General features: G+C 42.2%; 2 protein-coding genes across 7 annotated transcripts; one reads left to right on the forward strand and one right to left on the reverse strand.

Moving 5' to 3' along the window:
- Positions 1 to 175: 175 nt before the first annotated feature.
- LOC115027575 (ankyrin repeat domain-containing protein 12) lies at positions 176 to 5,454 on the reverse strand. Of its 3 annotated transcripts, XM_029460979.1 has the most exons (6): positions 5,317 to 5,417; positions 5,206 to 5,242; positions 4,534 to 4,749; positions 3,902 to 4,150; positions 3,134 to 3,350; positions 176 to 1,126 (listed from the first exon to the last, which is right to left on the reverse strand). In XM_029460979.1, the coding sequence occupies exons 3-6, from the start codon at positions 4,744 to 4,746 to the stop codon at positions 336 to 338; spliced, it is 1,470 nt and encodes a 489-aa protein (XP_029316839.1). In that variant the 5' UTR covers positions 4,747 to 4,749; positions 5,206 to 5,242; positions 5,317 to 5,417; the 3' UTR covers positions 176 to 335. The 3 variants fall into 3 exon arrangements, with proteins under 3 accessions (XP_029316839.1, XP_029316840.1, XP_029316838.1); XM_029460980.1 differs by lacking the exon at positions 5,206 to 5,242 and having other exon boundaries at positions 3,902 to 4,084; positions 5,317 to 5,454; XM_029460978.1 differs by lacking the exon at positions 5,206 to 5,242 and having other exon boundaries at positions 5,317 to 5,454.
- Positions 5,455 to 6,395: 941 nt separating this feature from the next.
- Positions 6,396 to 14,777, forward strand: LOC115027874 (RNA polymerase II elongation factor ELL-like). 4 transcript variants are annotated; one of them, XM_029461405.1, is made up of 12 exons: positions 6,396 to 6,681; positions 8,268 to 8,312; positions 8,433 to 8,554; positions 9,266 to 9,426; positions 10,493 to 10,797; positions 11,111 to 11,235; positions 11,925 to 12,411; positions 12,512 to 12,605; positions 12,872 to 12,938; positions 13,148 to 13,343; positions 13,540 to 13,584; positions 13,688 to 14,777. In XM_029461405.1, the coding sequence occupies exons 1-12, from the start codon at positions 6,547 to 6,549 to the stop codon at positions 13,790 to 13,792; spliced, it is 1,887 nt and encodes a 628-aa protein (XP_029317265.1). In that variant the 5' UTR covers positions 6,396 to 6,546; the 3' UTR covers positions 13,793 to 14,777. The 4 variants fall into 4 exon arrangements, with proteins under 4 accessions (XP_029317265.1, XP_029317267.1, XP_029317266.1 ...); XM_029461407.1 differs by having other exon boundaries at positions 13,172 to 13,343; XM_029461406.1 differs by having other exon boundaries at positions 12,518 to 12,605.
- Positions 14,778 to 15,117: the final 340 nt, after the last annotated feature.

The raw sequence follows: 15,117 nt of genomic DNA on the forward strand, positions 1-15,117 counted from the left end.
CAGACATTCTTTGATTGAATTAGCTTTCAGCTCATTGGGATGTCAGCAGGTGACAGCCATGGGTTTAAACTAACCTTAATTGCTCTGGGTTTTATTGTTGTGACAGACACATTTTCAGTTTACTATCAAAGACGACAAAGAAAACCAGCAAATACTCACAGCTGAGAACCTGGATTTTATTTTACATTTCGCCTAAATAAATTCATTATATATCAACTACGCTGTTCAACTCTGTCCATGCTCCTGGTCTCCTCTGTAAGGGAACTCCTATAGATACTATCAAAATGTCCAAACTTGTAATCTGTTATACTGAAGACCCCAGGAGGAATGAGGGCCTACATGGTTTCTCCTCCCCCGCTGATCTGTACCGAGTGGTGACGCCGTGACCTCCTGCTCCTCTCGCTGCAGCACGAGCCAGGAGGCGACACTAGGCAGGTGACGGAGGAGGCGGGTGGCAGCCGTGGGAGTCTTACAGATGCTCTGGATGAAGAAGAGGTTGAAGAGGAGCTGGGCGGGTGAGGCAGAAACCTCATGCTCCTGCTTTTGGAAGCGGGAACCTGGAGGTGGAAGTCTGATTGGTCGACTAAGGGCGGGAGGTGAAGCAGAGGAGGAACCACCGTGATGGAGGGGAGGGTGTTCCTGCGGAGTTGGGAGTGAGGTGACAAACAGGCGCGAAGCTTATCAACGCAGCTTTTTAGGGTCATGTTGTCCGAAGTTGAACCTCCAGGCATCAAACACCTCTTAGGGACCAGTCTGCCTACAGTTGCCTGAGACGAGCTCATCTCTGTGAGGGAGAGGACTGAGCGAGAAAGCCTCGGTAGAAAATCCTCGCTGCAGCTGTCGTAATTCTCTCCTCCATACCTGTTATCCCTCCTTTGAACCGCACTCTCCATCCTCTCTTCCACTCTGCACTGATGAAAATGTGGCTCCTCATCTCCCCTCCCTCCGGTCTCCCTCCTCCTCTCTATCATACCCTCCTCGTAAGCCCGGTTCAGACAGGCCAGGTTGTGAATGGCCAGCCATGGTTCAGATAACCTTCTCTGTCTGGGCGGAGGAGTGCTACTCCGGCTCAACGGACTCAGCTCACAGGAGGGATGTCTGCTGCTGCTGCTGCTTCGTCTCATGCCTGATGGAAGTGAATAAGACACAGTGAGTGAAAAGCAAACACATGGACGTAGTTGAGCTTTTACATTTTTACATCTGTCCTTTCCTGAGGCTTCTTCCGTTACTTCCACATTAACAGGTTTTCCTTATCCGAGTGAAGGGTCTAAGGATAGAGGGTGTTGTGTGCCAGATGTCAAATTGATGCTACTTAATTCTACATACAAATTCTAGGCAGGTTTATGTCAGAGTACGAAGTAGAAAACTGCCAAAAGAAAACTGCCAAAAGAAGGTCCCCTGGTTTTTGAGAGTGCTGTTGGGAGCCAGAGCCTTCAGCTATCAAGCTCCTCTCCAGTGGAACCAGCTTCCAGTTTGTGTTCGGGAGGCAGACACACTCTCCACATTTAAGAACAGGCTAAAGACTTTCCTTTTTGATAAAGCTTATAGTTAGGGCTGGCTCAGGTTTGCCCTGGATCAGCCCCTAGTTATGCTGCTATAGGCTTAGACTGCCGGGGGACACCTCCCTGCTCTCTTCCTTCTCTTCCTCTCTCCTCCCCTCCCTCTCTTCTTCTCCCTCTCCATCTGTATGCATTTATGTAAATGTATGTTACTAACACAGAATCCGGGGCATCATCCCCGGAGTTTCTGTGTCTCATGTGGCAGGTTGCCACTGATAAAGTTTACGTCAGGATCATGAATCGTGGCTGCGCCTGCTGCCCTGGTCCTGCTGGACACCAGGAAGCCTTATTGACATTTTCCTGGATTCATCCAAACTTTCTCTTTTTCAACACAACATCATTTCTGTCACATGTTGTATTTGTACTATGTTGTTTATCCTGTACACACGACATCTATTGCACGTCTGTCCGTCCTGGGAGAGGGATCCCTCCTCAGTTGCTCTCCCTGAGGTTTCTTCCATTGTTCCCCCTTTAACTGTGGGGTTTCTTTTAGGAAGTGTTTCCTTGTGCTGTGCGAGGGTCTAAGGACAGAGGGTGTCGTAACCTGTACAGTCTGTAAAGCACACTGAGACAAATGTGTAATTTGTGATATTGGGCTATATAAATACATTTGATTTGAGTTGATTTGTTGATGTACACTATTTTCCCACAATGCAATGCACAAAGGAAATGGAGGAGCTGTGGATGATGGTGAAACTGCCTAATTTAATTGGCATTATTAAGCCGCAGGTTTATTACCTTTGAATGGCACACATAGTGCATCACTTAGTATTAAACAGTTCAATAAAGAGTAGTATATATTATATACTGTATACAATTAGTGGTATATAGTATGGAAATAAGAACACGCTAACTATTTACTTAGTAATCTGTCTCTAACGTTTATAGGCACTCAGGAGAAAAGTCACTTCTTTTATTGTAACGCAGCAGCAGATTTATCTCCACCTCTCCCTGACGACACATTTTCATCTCGTCTCCTCAGGAATGAGCTCTCAGCTAATGATTTCAACCACCAGGAATTTGTTCTCATTCGTCTAGACTTGCCTTTGTTAAATGCTGCTCCTCTAAATCCAGGAGGGGCACAGTGTCTGCATACTGAGTACTGTTGATGCTACTGATCTGCACATCAAGGTGGAAAACCCAGGAGACTTGCATAATATTACACAGATCCAATGTTGAGACCCAGTATGGTTAGCACAGTTATTGGGCCATTCTGCTGGAACTATACATTTCTTGGCAAGATTTTCTCAGTTTAATGTAACTAGATGTTCAGATTTCTATATTTCTCAGCATTTTATCATCTATATTATGAGATTTCTTTGTGTGGTTTTGCATTTTTTTAATCCCATTTACTACAAATTCCACACAGCACTGATGATTTTAGACGTTCAACATCTTTAGATTATTTTCTAAATGTGCTTTTGTTCACCTTCCTGACAGCTAGTGTTTACAAAAGGACATAATGCTCACTGTGATCATGTGACATGTAAAAATGTACCGTAACTGAACTAAGCCATGCAAAACAGTAGTTGCTGTTCTCTAATCTGCTATTCAAAGTGCTCGCCATCACTCACCAGTTCCTCTGAAGTTGAAGATGTTTTCTCCATCGGGTGAGTTGGGTGAGCCCGTCTTGAGGACGATGTCAGACGGGGACATGCAGGACACCGGCGAGGTGTCTGGAGATGGAGTTACATTCAGGTAACGCCTGGTCACCGGGCCTCCACTCACATTCATCTCCGTGGCGATGATGATGATGTCGCGACCCCTGGCTCGGCAGGCATCCATCAGCACCTGAAGAACACAGTTTATATGTTTATATTCAGTACGTACACGTTCAAACTGTGTTCATGATTTCAAAAGATTCATATCTGTAGGGAGAGGTTCTTCTACTTCAGTTGAGTATTTTCATTTGTATGGTACTTTATACTTTTACTCCATTTCTGAGGGAGTAGAGAGGGAGAGTGTTTCTTTTCAAATCAAACGATGATGCATTGTTGTAGATTAAAGTACCCAAACGTATATAAATAAGTAAAGATTAGCACCACGTTGACATTCCACATCATTAAAACACTCCTAACGCAAATTAATGCATAAATATAATCCTTACACATTATATAAATAACATTTTGAATGCAGGACTTTGCTTACGTATTACGTATTTGTACTTAAGTAAAGGATCTCAGTACCTGAACTAACCGTTGAATATCTCAGCAGCTTAGTTTACCTCCAAATAATATAGACACATCTTTATCTATATATCATTATTAATTGGTTATTTAGATGCTTTACCCACAGTCCCTTCAGCGCAGTCTTTCTTATCTCCACCAGTCAAATGCACTGACCTTCAGTGTCGGCTGGTGCTGTGCATTGATGGCGTACACCAGCGCTGAGGCTCCGGAGTAGTCCTCCATGCAGGGGTCGGCTCCTGCAGCCAGCAGGGTGGACGCCACCTGAGCTCCGGCTCGCTCCATACAGGCGTACATCAGAGCAGTGCGTCCAGCCCGGTCCTGCGCGTTTGGTTCTGCCTGATTGGTACGAAGGAGGCCAGTTGACAGAAGACAGCAACTCAAGAAGTGTATTTCTGATGAAACCTTAAGAAGGCCCAGTGTGAATTATGTGTCCGACAGCTTGTTAGGAATTCAAAAACTAAACTTATTTAATTTTATGGCTCTCGAGTGAAAACTTCTTGAGACACATATACACACATGTAATGCATAATCAATAATGATCTTGTCTCAGAGTACACTGTGTTGTCTTCTACAGCAGCAAAATGTTCAGAAACATTTACGTAGGTGGACGGAGCACAAGCAGAGAACCTGTTTACTATGCATTAGCACCGTATAACTCTTCTTACTGCAGGTACACATTTATTATGCATTAGAAATACAGCTGAATCAATATGCTGCTGAACTTCTTGCATTTAAACTCATATATTCTCAGATGAAATTGGAAATATTACTCACTGCAGACTGACCTTGTTCTGGAGCAGGTAGGTGAGGAGTTTCACCGTCTCAGGTCCGGCAGGCTCCCCTCTCAGAGCCTTACAGGCAGCCAGGAGAGGGGTCTCTCCTTTCGGGTTGTGCCTGTTGACCTGAGCCCCACCCTCCACCAGCAGGCGGACCAGGCGGAGTTTACAGGAGGCTGCAGCACTGATGAGGGGGCTGCAGTCTGACAGGGGGTCCCCCATGGCCTGGAGGGTAAAGGAAAGTTAAGGAAATCAGATTATATTTTCACTGACAAAGATTAACAACATTCAAATTTCAACAGCAAAACACCTCTACTGTCTGCCCTGGACCTCTTTTACATGTTTTCTTTCTGAAAATGTAATCTAAAGGGCAATGACAATAAAATCAAATACATTTATTTATTATTTATTTTACAAACCAAAAAAACGTTTTTGCAAAAACATGTTCAAATAAATTAAGTTTAAGTTGTTATTATCTGTCTGTTTTTCTTGTTCAATAAAAATGTTTATTACATCTGAAAACAAATAAATAAACTGGACACAGATATCATTTATTGCAAGTCAGTGTAGATTCAAGATAAAAGTGTAAATAATGTTATTACAAATGGTTTAAAACATGGACTTGTTCATGACATGCTGTATGTGATAGATGCATATAAATCCACAGTACATTTAACTCACCTTAACGCTCTTCACTGCTTATTTACCTGTCCCTCTTCTACAAACAAGAAGAAATGCCTGAGTTGAATCATACGGTGCCATTACTTCATCTTATCCTTTAAAAATGTTTACCGTGTCTCTTGGATGAAGTGTCCTCATGTTGCTGACCATAAAGTGAGAAGATATCAACTTTCATCTTCTCCCTCTGTCCCTGTGTCCTTCTGTAACCCCTCCGTCCTGATCCGTCCCCTCCGTACCCGCTGGGTTGAGGGGATGTTTGGTCCCACAGCGAGCGTTCAAAGTTATAAATGTTTTTGAGCCCTAAATGTCACCTGTTGCAGACACTGTAGTACAAAGACCCGGAGGCCCTTTGATATGAGTCAGCTTTGAACAGTTCTCATCTGACTTGTGACCACCGTCTGCGTTCAAACACTGGCAGAGAGGGAGACAGATGAGACACACACACACTGAATTTCAAATGCACACACAGCAGGTCATTTGTATATATAAAAAAAAATAATGTGATATGCTTCTCTGTCTTTTGTATTTTGTATTTGTTATGTCTTTTGTTTCTCTGCGAAGCACTGAGCAACTGTTCCATTAAATAAAAAACACATGACTTCATTAATTAACTTTGATTTCACAATGGCAGAGTGGGAAAGACCCCGAGTTTGTCTGAGACCAGGAAAACACTTTAGCAACCTTCAAATACCCGATGTGCAATTAAGTTGGAGTTAGCAATGTGCATAAGCAACAGAAAAGCCTTACATCCTTATTACGTCATGAATGTGCAACAATTGTGCAGCTTTTCAGTTAGTTTAGAGTACTCGTGCTAATGAAAGTATTTTACTTTTAATTTAGTATGTGTTTACTTTTATGTATAATATATGAAAAATCTAAATAATCAAAACAAACATACATATTTTGTTTGAGGATTGCATTTTGGGCACCAATGTCAGTATTTCTAAATCCTGGCTACGGCCCTGGATGAACATATTATATATATTTATTTTTAATAGTTTTATTATTATAAAAAGCATATGTTATCTAAACATAATGAAAGATGACTGATAAATGTCCCTTTATGTGAAAGAAAGAAAATTAGCATAGTGAGAGGGGAGGGAGAAAAAGTGGAAGTAGTTACGTAAACCCCTCGTAATGGTTTATTTATGTCTCTGGGCCAATCAAATCTTCTCAGCCGTCATGACGTAACGAGATCTACTCCAGGATAGCGCGCGCGGTGGAGGAGCAGCCACACGGAACCAGCTCAGCCCTTTCTCTCTGGATCATCTCAATGTTTGTTTGTTTATGTGGCATTTCTTCTCTCCGGAATAAAGCTGTCAGAGGGGGGGTTGCTGCAGTATGTCGGCGCTGAAGGAGAACCAGTGTTACGGACTGTCCAGCGGGACTCTGAGCCCCGGCGGTAACATCTCTGTGTTTCATGTCAAACTCACTGACAGCGCGGCAAGAGCCATTGGCTCCTTTCAAAACGACAAGGTAGGATTTCTTCTCTCTCTCACAACTTCTCGTCCAATAATTATCTTAAACGCACAGTAACGTCAAGGGGACCCTCACTTAAACACCAAGTGGGATGAATAGGCGGAGAAAGGCGGGTTTGTGATTTACATTCCAGCCTAAGTTCAACCCAGTATCCTTCCTCGGGTTGTTGTCTCCTACAAGCCTCCCTTTTTAAGCTATGAAATAATACATGTTGCATAATACAATGCGGAAACGCTTCCCTGTGTGGTGGTGCTTGCAACAAGCTGCTGGCAAGTATTATGCATGTTTAATAGTCGAGGAGAGAAGAAAGGTAACGAGGCTGTAGGGGGGGGGGGGGGGGGGGAGAAGGAGGGGGAGAAGTAGCACGAGGGTATTATGGATTGCATTGATCATATTTTGTAAACATGAATGGAGTTTTTTTTAAATCTACATTGCAGCTTCAGGGAGACAGATGGACATATTCTAACCCAGAAATGAATCACACACTGCAGGGACTCTGAGCAGAGTACAGTCATGTACACTTTCTTGTAACACAGATGGGGAAACTCCTCAGTTGTGAACATGACAGACTCATTTTTCTGTTGAAAGGTGAAAACCACAACTGCTTCTGTCATACCTCCCTAGTTTTTCTTGTAAAACTGTAATGATGAGATTGACAGGAAGTAAGGGGAAAACACCTAAACACAGGTTCTTACATGCACACAACACTGTTGCTGTGCATACATCTAGTTTCTTTATTTAGCTTTAAGTGTGGCTATTCATAACCCACTTTGGCCTGACCTCAGAGACAAAAAGAAACAACACCTCTACATGTAGCCGGGCTAAATTGAGTGTTTGGCAGCCACTCTCTGCACTCATCAACAGGTGGACTCACACGTCCTGTCCATGAAAAGGTCAATTTGATTCTAGCAATCGCATAGTTCCCGTCCGTGCTGCAAACGTGTCACTTTGGGACATGTGACATTTTGTTTCTTACAGGCTAATTCTCCCCTGTGAGAGAGGACGGGCTGTTATTACACTCTGTTCACCATATTCTCATGTGACAAGCTGCTGTATTTGAGCAACACGTTGTAATAACCTTAATTGGTGCCTTCTTTAAAGTGTATTTTATTTTATTTAATGGGCACATGATGCACAAGTGTCAAGATACACCCGGGGTAAATGTAGGGTACATTGTGGAGAACTCACTTAATAATAAATAAGAACTCTCCTAACAAATACTCCTTAAAATAAAATGATTTCAATAAGTACTACGCAGTGAGGTATACAGATTACAACTGGCCTGTGGTTGGATAGCTACTTGGTATTAGCTGATGACCTGAGTTGATGTGTCCTAATCCATAATACCATCCACTGTCCTCGTGTGCACAGACATGACGAACACCACCTTGCACAGAACACATAGGCAGGTTGAGTAATCGCAGTAATGAAACCACAATGAAGGAAGATAAAGCACTTGTACAAGCAGTTATATAGACCACAAAACATCCTCTGTGTTACATGTCTTACGTACGTCTTTGCTAGTGTGCTTACTGGTGACCTCAAGACTCATCCAAATCAAATGATCTGTCTTTTTCCTTCAGGGTCGGTCTCTCCGTCCCACCATCTGTTTCAACGGCAACAAAGGGGTAAGAGGAAGCGCCGTTGACGTATGCTGATTCATCTTATGCATGAAGATTTGAAAAGATGTGTACTCTAATTGTTCCCCTCGCCTGTGTGTGTATCTCTCTCTCTCCTCCGTGCCACAGAGGATCACCGTGCCTTGCTCTGAGAACAGAGACGACTTGAGGAAGTTCACCTTTGGCGTGACGAGCGTCGCCCGTGATAATCCGAATGGAAGCTTTGACTGCTTCCAACAGCTTAGCACCGGGTAAAACACAAAAGCCACAATACGTTAACACTTAATTGTATATATTAGATTACATGTGTGATCGTTAGATTTTAAGGATAAATGTAAGAGATTACAAACTTTTAGGTGAATTATGTGTTGCTGTCAGCATGTTTGGTGCAGAGTGATTTCATGATTATATGTTTACTTATTATAACTGAGCCTCCTGAACAAGTTTCAATATTTATAAAATGTCTCTCTCGGTGTGAAAGGCACCCTGCTGCTAACGTCTCTCTGTCCGACTCTTTAAATGCCAGGAAAACCCCGCAGGTGGTCCTCGCTGTTCAGGTCTAGGAAGGCTGGAGATAATAATAATAATAATAATAATAATAATAATAATAATACATTTTATTTGTAAAGCGCCTTTCAAAGCTAAAAGCAATCTCAAGGCGCTACAGAGATGTAGAGAAGTGAACTTGATTAATACCAAGAGTTGTGAAAAGTTTAGGAATTATTCATCACATCTGTTCGAGTCGTGACGCAAATACAAAAAGCAAGCTGTCGATGACACACGGCGGAAAATAATATACGATAGATGTCGTGTATTTGGTGGTGAAGTAGTCCAGCTGATAGAAGCACGAGTCGACGCATCGGTCAAACAAATAACGCTCTCGAACAACCTATCATTTGAGATGGATGACGTGTGGAAAGGAGTTCGTAAAGCTCTTTACTCGCTGTCCTCCTTCCCCTCAGTGCTACCGAGGAGCTGTCATGTCTCGGGGTGATTCAGAAAAAGATGACGGTAAACGCTACAGATGACTCGTACGATAAGGCTCGTCAGAGCATGGCCCAAGCTGAGGAGGAGACGCGCAGCCGAGGGGCCATTGTCATCAAACACGGGGGGCGCTTCCAGGGTAGGAAACACAGAAAACACTCACATGTGCAATCTAGAGTCTGCTCGACGTGTACAAGAGATAACTCCAGCTGGGGAATAACACTGGCCTGAAGACAAATGTGTGCCGTGCTGCTGATGAAATCGTCAGCCATATTGCATTGGTTGCCATAGCAACACGTGTGGTAACCAGTGACATGGTAACAGTCAGTTTTCTTCTGCAGTTTTTTGTCCTTTTGTTTGGTCAGTTGTTCTACTACACTATACTTTCTAGTATCTAATAGTTCCCACATGCACATACAGCATTGTGTGTGTGTATGTGTAATAAAGTATTTTTTAAAGGATACCAAGGCTCCATAAACATACTTACAGAACTTACAGAACTTACAGAGGCTGGATTCTGTACAACACGCTCACCTAGAACACACATACACATGATAAAACCAGTGATTTGGGTTTTTGTGTGTCACAGCTGGCTTTCTTCTTCGAGCCACTGAACCACTTCCTTCTAAACAGATATTTTAGCCACTGTCATCTTGTTTCAGTGAGCGCACACGTACACACAGACATCTACACACACACACACACACACACACACACACACACACACACACACTATATTTGATGATTTTGTCAGTTCAGAGGAAGCCTGTACAAAAAGCACTTCCTCACTCACTACGTACAGGCTTGTGCAACTGTGTGGTTACTTCCTAAATTAGATAGCAACCTTTGCGTACTGAGACTTGTGAGAAAGCTTGTAACCTGAATGTGGGTTTCTGAAGCGGTGAAATGAGGTTGTTTTCTCTCTTTTACAATTCTGCCACAGGACAAATATGCCGATACACTAAGTCCTCTTCCTCTGGTGTCTGATCTTGCAAGATGTAGCCGGAAAGAATCACTCTTTTGAAGTTGTGGTTTTGCACATTTTATAACTGGGAGTAATGTTTCTTTCAAAATGTGCAACATTTTAAGAACAGAAACTACAGAACTTAACTTTCGATGATGGAAACCTCAGCCAAGCTCAAGCGTGTTTTTGCTTTACATGGAAAGTGCTGCTTTTTGACGTGAGATTTCCTGCTCCCTCGCAGGCAAGAAGGTAACAGTGCGAGCCCCGGCCCCCGCGCTGGCTAGCTTGACCAAGCCTCCGCACTCGTCCCAGTCTCCCCTTGGCAATGTTAAGAGGCGTGTCCAAGTTGCCACGTCTAAGCCGAAGAAGGGCGCCTGCGCTTCGAACAGGGGCGGCGTGGGTGATGTGCAGGAGAGGCCGCTCAGGGAGAGAGTAACACATCTGCTGGCCCTGAGGCCGTTCAAGAGGCCTGAGCTCATCTTGAGGCTGCAGAAAGACGGACTGACGGCGGGAGACAAAGACGTGCTGGAATCTGTGCTGACGGAGGTAATTCATTCTTGTCTTTAGTAAATATTCAGTCTCATTAAAAGTACGCGAGAAGATCCATTTAGAAGCTTTTGTAGGAAAACACAAGGGCTGTAAAAACATTTTAGTTGTGACACTAAACATCAAGTTTACATTTTTGCCAGTCGGATAACAAAACTGTGATGCCCACATCCCCCGCATTGTGGCGATCAAACACTGTGACCGTGAAAACTATTTAAACACATCAGGAAAATACTTTTGCACTCTGAGCACTGAAGATAAGTCTTTTTCTCGCCGGCTTTATTTTTGTGTGTCTGTGTGTATTTGTACGCAGGTTGGGCAGCTCAACGGTAGAGACAAAACCTTTGTTCTGAAGGACGGTCTGTATAAGGAGCTGCACAAGGATTGGCCAGGCTACAGCTCAGGAGACCAGCAGCTTCTGAAACGAATCCTCGTCAGGTAACACAACTAAGATGCTTTCCCCCGTCTCAGAGAAAAGTGTGGAGATCGTACTGCCCCTACAAAGGCCGAGAGCAGTAACGACAGGAGGAGGGAAGTTTAGCTAAAAGGGTTTAGGCTGGACAGCAAACTGTAAGGCTCATAGAAAGGTTGTAATCATTTCATTATGTCTTTTTTAGGCTGATTTATTTTACCCCCAAGAATCACTGCTATAGAACTTACACATTACCTAGAAACTGCTGATACTGTGCTCTGTATTTAGATAAACTGCCCACAAAATGTGTTGCATTTGTCTCCATTTTAACTAGTTTTATTATTATTTACAGTCCATAGCTTATGGGAATCAAGTGTTTCTCAATTTTCTAAGTTTAAATACTATTTATATTGAAATTAATATAATGCATTATTTTAATATTGAATACATTTAAGTATATATTTAAAGGTAACAAAATGGCAACTGAAATCTGCTAAGCTAAGTTTTTCTCTTCTCCATCCTGAATTGATTTAGCTTTTAGCTAAGGCTAGCCGCGGTTATGTCATAGTATATATTAAACGGATGTCAGAAAGTAGGATACAAGTTATAATTCAGATGTCATCTAATAGTAGATACTGTGTTTTGTCTTTTGCAGGGCAGTATACTAAAATATTTAGTAGAATTGTGTACTTATCACCTTGTTATTACTGTGCAGGAGACTATTTCAGCCACAACAGAACCTCCTCACGGTCCCAGAGGCCCAGGTCAGTCCACTGCGAGATACACCCAACTCCTCCCCAGCGCACCGTCCGAAACCTTCCCTGCTGGAGGAATACACTGACCCTTTGGCGAGTAAGAAGCCCAGGATATCCCGCTTGTCTTACAAAACGGCCAACGACAAGTCAAGAGTGAAGCCGTCTCAACAAGCGGCTCATGAAGACATCACAGAAGTGACAGGGAATGACGGGCAGGTGAACTCGCTTGATCCTCGGAAGCTTTTAGAATCCTTGTCAGCAGCCTGTCAGAGGGAAGCAGAAGTGGCCAAGAGGCTCGAACCAACTGCCTGTCTTCAGGAGAAACCTGAAGTCACAGCAGACTCTCCTAAACCCAACGCTGACCTCCCTCTGACCCCTCTGATAGTGTCCGACCTGCACAGACACACCATCAAAAGGAAGAAGAGCAAACACAAACACAGAGATCAGGTGAGAAAATCACTTTTTTTTACTTTATGTTTTTTTCTGTTTCACGTGATGCATTGATGCAGTGATGGTAAATGGGATTTATTTTTATTTTTTTGTCAAGGAGAAGGAGAAGGATAGGTTGAGAGGCAGGAAAGAGAGGAGAAAAGATCACAGTTCAGAGGATCCAATCAATGAAGTCTCCATGGACTGCATAGGTGAGTGCTGTTAGCTGTTGACTAGTAGAGGGTGACAGCGGGGTGGATTTTAATTTAAATATTTTTTCTTTGATTTTTTCTTTTTCTTCTTCTTTTTTCTTTTTTTTTTCTTTTTCCTTTTTTTTTTCTTCTTTTTTCTTCTTTTTTCTTTTTTCTTGATTTATTTATTTATTTACCTCTCCCGTTTTCTTTTTTTTTTCCCTTGCATCCTTGTCAATTTTCGCTGTATTTTCAAATTGTTTGACATAATAAAATTTTTCTTTCAGGATCAAGTGAAATTTTGTTTGACTCTCGTGCGATTAAAGCTGACAATGGCACGGCAGACTATCTATCGTAAGTACACCAACACAAGTGTCTGTTGAAAACGTGTAAACTTTTTTTCTGTAACGCATAAATACTATGGTGGATTTGCTTATCAGGGTTGTGTACGTGTTTTTCTCTGCCCTCCGGTCTCATCGCCAAAAACACTTTTTGCTATTCAAATCTCTGCAGATGGTTAACACAGTATTCTGTATGTGAGTCATTTACTGATCGGATCATAGTGTCCCTTTGTGTTCTCTGCACAGGAAGTACACGGCGATCTGCAGTCAAGACCAGAGGCAGAGCTTTAAGCAGGACTTTAACACGGAGTACAGCGAGTACAGGGATTTACACGCTCGCATTGACGGAGTGACGCGGCAGTTCATGGAGCTGGACACGCAGCTCAAACGGCTCCACCACGGTTCACACAAATACAAGGTAACTTTAAGACTACTGTCAAAGCACTTAAGTCAAAGAGGGATTTTAAAGAGATACTCTGCATAAAATGTAAGTTTAGAAAAAAAGCAACACCTGCATGTTCCAGTCTTCATTCATACAAAGAATACACAAACACATGTGATAAAACTTACACAAATGTCTACTTGTATTCATTAATTATATTCTTCTCTTGCAGACGGTTCGTAATCAAATTCTTCAAGAGTATCGCAAAATTAAAAAGGTTATTATTTATCCCATGATCAGCATGAAACAACTCCACTCCTCTATCTTGCTGTTAAATAATCAAGTATTTCTATTATTTATTTTTTTGTCCCTTTTTTTAGTCCAACCCCAACTACAACCACGACAAAACTCGCTGTGAACATCTACACAACAAACTGGCCCACATCAAGAAGCTCATATCAGAGTACGACCAGCAACAGCTCTGACGGTGAGACCAGTGAACTTTAGAGAGCACAATAATCCTCCTGAGGCAAGGCTGGTTCTCGCTGCTGAGCTGGAAATCTGTGGTCTTTATGGCTAAACGTAGTTTCACAAGATCCTGCTGGAAAGGTCACTGAGGTTGGGAGTCATTTGTGAAGAGCAGCCGTGGGTACGCTGGGAAAAGCAGACTTATGATATGAAATCTTTTCTAAGAAGATGGGAACTCTTTATAAAACATAAATACAAATGCTTCAACCAACGGGCTGCTACTAAAGTGACACAACACTGCCAAGGACACGAGTAACAATAGTTTTATAAATGCTCCTGAAGCTCTAAAATAATGCAAAGGGATACATGTGGAGATGAGGTGCTAAGTTATAAATCATCTTGTAGATTCCCCATCCCCCATTTATAATTTTGTTTGTGAACCAAATAATTTTGGGTATTTGCTTACGTGTTCCTCAGCCATGTCGGTGTTATTGTGTAATCCAGAAGCATGAGATACCTGCACGCTGTACATTCCCAGACAGCTCTTACGAATGGCAGCTGGGATGCAGATGTGCACAAACACGTCTGTTCTTCGGGTTTGATGAATTGAGACTATCAGTGTTGTGTCAGTTCTCCTTAGTTCATAACTAATAGCTAATCACTCCTGACAGTATTGCCAGTGCCTGAAATGGTTTTATAATTCTGGACTAGATTCATAGTATTCCACTAGTGTCATCCGTCATGTGGCTTTCCTGGAGCACAGACAACTGTTATGTTAATCACAATGTTAACTTCAAGTTGTTTTCAGGGAATTTACAGTACGAGCTGCAGTAAAAGTGTTACTGGTTTTTAATAATCACAGTATGGTTACTGTAGGCTTAGATGATGAACAATTAAGAAACAAAAAGTTTTTGTTGCATGCTGGTATTTTTCAAAATGCATGCATGAGGAATAAATCTGAAGTTTTGTCAGAGTTTCAAATAAATAAATTTGTATTCATTTTGTATGATATTTTCTTTGTCTACAATACTTTTGATTTACACGGCCTGTTGAAAATCTCATTCAGTTATTAATACTCTAAAAATAGATCAATAGAAACGCATGTTTACATTTACTGTAATAAAAATGAATCTTGATCTATTCCAGTCAGGAACCTGTGGCATATCTGCTTCATTTGGATTGGGAGAGAGACAGACAAGAACAAATGCTAAACATGTAAACGCTGTTACACAAGGTGTAGATCACATTGTTTATTTAAGTGACTTAAGAGTGTTACCTAAAGACCTTCATCTTTCTATTGATTAACCTATTGATTGCCAAGCTTTTAGATCCTAATGGTTTT

This window comes from Cottoperca gobio, chromosome 22, assembly GCF_900634415.1.
Source record: "Cottoperca gobio chromosome 22, fCotGob3.1, whole genome shotgun sequence".
Taxonomy (NCBI): domain Eukaryota; kingdom Metazoa; phylum Chordata; class Actinopteri; order Perciformes; family Bovichtidae; genus Cottoperca; species Cottoperca gobio.

What these genes read in the sequence shown, in the direction of transcription:
- LOC115027575 (XM_029460978.1), bottom strand. Translation starts at nt 5,355, where the DNA reads ATGGTCAGCAACATGAGGACACTTCATCCAAGAGACACG. An exon ending in CACTTCATCCAAGAGACACG is followed by an intron (nt 4,750 to 5,316) that starts GTAAACATTTTT and finishes TTTACCCTCCAG; the next exon opens with GCCATGGGGGACCCCCTGTC. An exon ending in AGCACCAGCCGACACTGAAG is followed by an intron (nt 3,351 to 3,901) that starts GTCAGTGCATTT and finishes TGTGTTCTTCAG; the next exon opens with GTGCTGATGGATGCCTGCCG.
- LOC115027874 (XM_029461405.1), top strand. Translation starts at nt 6,547, where the DNA reads ATGTCGGCGCTGAAGGAGAACCAGTGTTACGGACTGTCCAGCGGGACT. An exon ending in TGGAATCTGTGCTGACGGAG is followed by an intron (nt 10,798 to 11,110) that starts GTAATTCATTCT and finishes ATTTGTACGCAG; the next exon opens with GTTGGGCAGCTCAACGGTAG. An exon ending in AGTATCGCAAAATTAAAAAG is followed by an intron (nt 13,585 to 13,687) that starts GTTATTATTTAT and finishes CCCTTTTTTTAG; the next exon opens with TCCAACCCCAACTACAACCA.